At 39.5% G+C, this 3,347-nt stretch overlaps 1 protein-coding gene across 1 annotated transcript; it reads right to left on the bottom strand.

Moving 5' to 3' along the window:
* Nucleotides 1-1,168, bottom strand: LOC129449862 (odorant receptor 131-2-like). Its single transcript, XM_055212107.2, has one exon. It carries the CDS (start codon nt 1,166-1,168, stop codon nt 233-235), a length of 936 nt encoding a protein of 311 aa, XP_055068082.2. The 3' UTR covers nt 1-232.
* Between the last annotated feature and the right edge of the window lie 2,179 nt (nt 1,169-3,347).

Raw genomic sequence — 3,347 nt, 5'->3', positions numbered from 1 at the left:
TCAAAATATCTTCCTTCATCTTTATCAGGACGAAGAAATTAATACAGGTTTGTAACAACATTAGATTATAATTAGAAAAAAACATGTCTTCGTATCCACCATAAGGAACCACTGCAAATGAAAACAAGCATATATGATCTTACAGTTACTGATACAGCTCTTATCAACCAGCAGTGTTAAAAAAGCTAGATTTCTTATATAATGAGCACCAATACAGTTTATCCTTTTGTGATTATCTTTTTGTTGCTTCAACTTTTACAATAAATAATCGAATTTTGAAATGTCCCTTCATGTGTTTATAAAAATGTTTATCTCGAATGCCATAAATCAGAGGACTGAGCAGTCGTGGCATCATATTTGTTATAATATAATTTAAAAAGATCATTTTTTTCTGCTCATAAGGTAAAAGCGGTGCATAAATCCTATCTATAAGAGGTGTGATGTAAGATAACATACAGAGCATCAGCTGTAGTCCATGTAACAGGATGGTGCTTTGAGCCTTTTTAGCTGAGGATTTATCAGTATCGGCTCTTCTGGCTGTAACCATAACTCTATAGTATGTCAACACAAGAATCAGCCACACAGCAGATGTATAAAGTCCATGCAAAAACTTGCTCATCATATAATGGTACGGTGAACTATAGAGAATCACTATACTACAGAGTGTACCTTCAGAGAAAACAGATAAAGGAAAAACAATCAAAAACAGAAAAAAGTCAGCCAGTGCTGGAAAAACTCCAACGCCCCATATGAGAGAGATGAGGATGTAGGTCCGGCGTACGGTGCAGATCTGAGGATGATGGAGCGGTTTACAGATGGCAATGTAACGCTCAATGGCCATACCAGCCAAAGTCAATGGAGTATTCTTATGAGTCGTGGAGGCGATTATTATCAATATAAAACAGAATGGCAGAGGGACATTAGACCACGCATATGCCATCACAAAAAGAATTACAGTTATGAAAACCATGAGAATATCATTCATAACCAGATGAATATATAATATGTATCTTGGGTCATTGTAGAAAATTGAACTTTTGAAAAATGTAAACACAAATAATCCATTGACAGAGTTAATAATGATCCCAAGAACAACAACAATAAAATTTCGAACAAAATACTCTGTGTATGTGTCTTGCGCTGTGTTCTCAAACATGGTGGAGTTCATTGTCCTGTGCGCTTGGTTGAAATTCAGTCAAAGGCGAGACATTTGTAAGAAGATGTTGTCAAGCAGACAGATAGTTGTTAGTTCTCTTGTTCGCCCTTAATGATTTTGTTTGTTTCTTCTGAAAAGGAAATAAAAAAAATTGAAAAGTTACATAAAGGCAACTTATCCATACACATACAAACTGATAGACTTGTTTAAGAGACTACAGCCTCTTCAATTTGCTTTGTTGATTTGAGACCAGAAGTAAAACAAACAGTTTATATGAGATGAGAGAGGCAGGGGAGGTGTGTGGCTGAAGATTTCATGATTGTTTCATCATCAAATCCTTGTGTCATTCCAAGCCCTGATGTCCTTTGTCCATACAACATAAAAGCTGGGATTTCTGGTTATTCTTTTGCATACAATAAAAGTGAAGAACTGGGACAATGACAATAATAAAGGTATTAAAAGTGCTTCATGAAATGTTTATTCTTCTGAAGTCATATTGCTTCATGTGAGGAGATGTGAGTCATTCCAGATAGCATTCAAGATCGGTTAATAACAACAAAAGTGTATTTTTTTATTAACAAAGTTCAATAAATGTTAAAACTATATTGCTCATTAGTTCCCTTTCAGTCGGTCACTACGATGTCACGTCTTGACCGACGAATTGGGATCTGCTTCGAGGCGACCTATCTACTTCGAGAAACTAACAAAACGAGAATGAACTTGGCATGCAGGTATTTGCATAATGCAGGCGCCACCTCACCAAGTGCGTATATAAGCTGCAGGTGCACAATACCCAAATTAGCTTTATTGCTTCAAAAGCCGGCAGTATCTGCTCTCGAGAAGCGTTTTGATATTCGAAGATCCTGTTTCTTGGAAAAATCAACACTGCTTGCTGAAGTTGCCGTATTTTCATTGCTCCCTGGGATGGCCATGATCATTGTTTTTCGTGTCTGGGGTTCCAGCAAGCTGAGGCAGCGTTTCATGATAGCTCGTGTCCCATCTGTGAGGGCATGACTATGGTGGTTCTGCGGAGACAGGTGTCGTTTTTCCAGGAACGGCGCCCTCCCTCCAAGCCAAGTGCTGCTAAGGGCACAGCAACGAAGCTTGCGAAGGACGATCTCCGTATAACCGTACTGAACTGGTCTGCTGGTTCATCCAGCGACCCTCAGTGCCCTGTTCCATTGCCAGCGGAGGTTCCGATGGAGACGAGTGCCCCGTGTTCGACGGTGTCCTTGCCCTCTGCCGGGCCGCCAGCTTTTCAGCCGACACCCACTCAGTCACAAAAAAAATGAATTCCTCCTTTATCTTCAGGTCTTCAGAAGACTTCTGGAGTGTCGAGAGGGCTCATAACCCTTCCTCGTCCTCTGGCTCTTCACAGGAGTGCTGGAAATGCATGCAGGCTCATAACCCACCCTCCGTCTCAGCTCTCCACAGGAGTCGTGGAGCTACGAACGGGCTCATAAACCAGCGTCATCCCACTCCTCTGTCACCAGTGAGTGCTCCGATCAGCTTGAGCAACTAATGTTAACAAATACAACCTTATTGTAATCTAAGTCCTCTTTACCCGCACACATAGCCGCTCAAATGAACATTTTTTGTAATACACTGTAATAAAAGGGACCAAAAGCGTACTCTCAGGCTTTTACAGCAGTTAATGTTTTTCATTATAAAACGGCCCTTTCTGGTTCTTCATTCTGATTGGTTGAAATGCGTTCTAAGCTGTGATAAAATACCCCGGTAACCCCACGGTTCAGACCGCATTACATAAGTATTACTGTGCCACTGTTGCTACATACTGATTTATGAAAATAAGCACAATTGCACAATTAATGGTGATATGCAGATAAATATCAATAAATATTGTTGAGTCATCTCGTCAATTAAGAGAAAACGTTTCCTGAGGAGTTTCTATCTCAAATCCATATTTCCGCTATCCACTGGGTGGCGATCTTACCCAACTTAAACACTGCACATTCACTCAACAATAAAAACACTGTGTACGTTTTGATCAGGCTCTGAATCTGATCTCTTACAAAAGTTATTCACAAAAATGTAATTATCTCAACTTTTAGCTGAAAATTTTGAAAGGTGTTAAGAGAACAAATGAAGGTAGGATGAAACAGGGTTTTTTTTACAGCGGAGGGTCTGTTCTTTCATTTGATATACTTTTATGTTTATTTAAAGAAGATTA

Source organism: Misgurnus anguillicaudatus, chromosome 8 (genome assembly GCF_027580225.2).
Source record: "Misgurnus anguillicaudatus chromosome 8, ASM2758022v2, whole genome shotgun sequence".
Lineage (NCBI taxonomy): Eukaryota > Metazoa > Chordata > Actinopteri > Cypriniformes > Cobitidae > Misgurnus > Misgurnus anguillicaudatus.
The sequence above is the reverse complement of the archived record's forward strand: the minus strand, read 5'-3'. Positions and strand labels throughout refer to the sequence as shown.

Bases quoted from the DNA above. Each gene is read 5' to 3' on its own strand.
- LOC129449862 (XM_055212107.2), bottom strand. From the start codon at position 1,168: ATGAACTCCACCATGTTTGAGAACACAGCGCAAGACACATACACAGAG.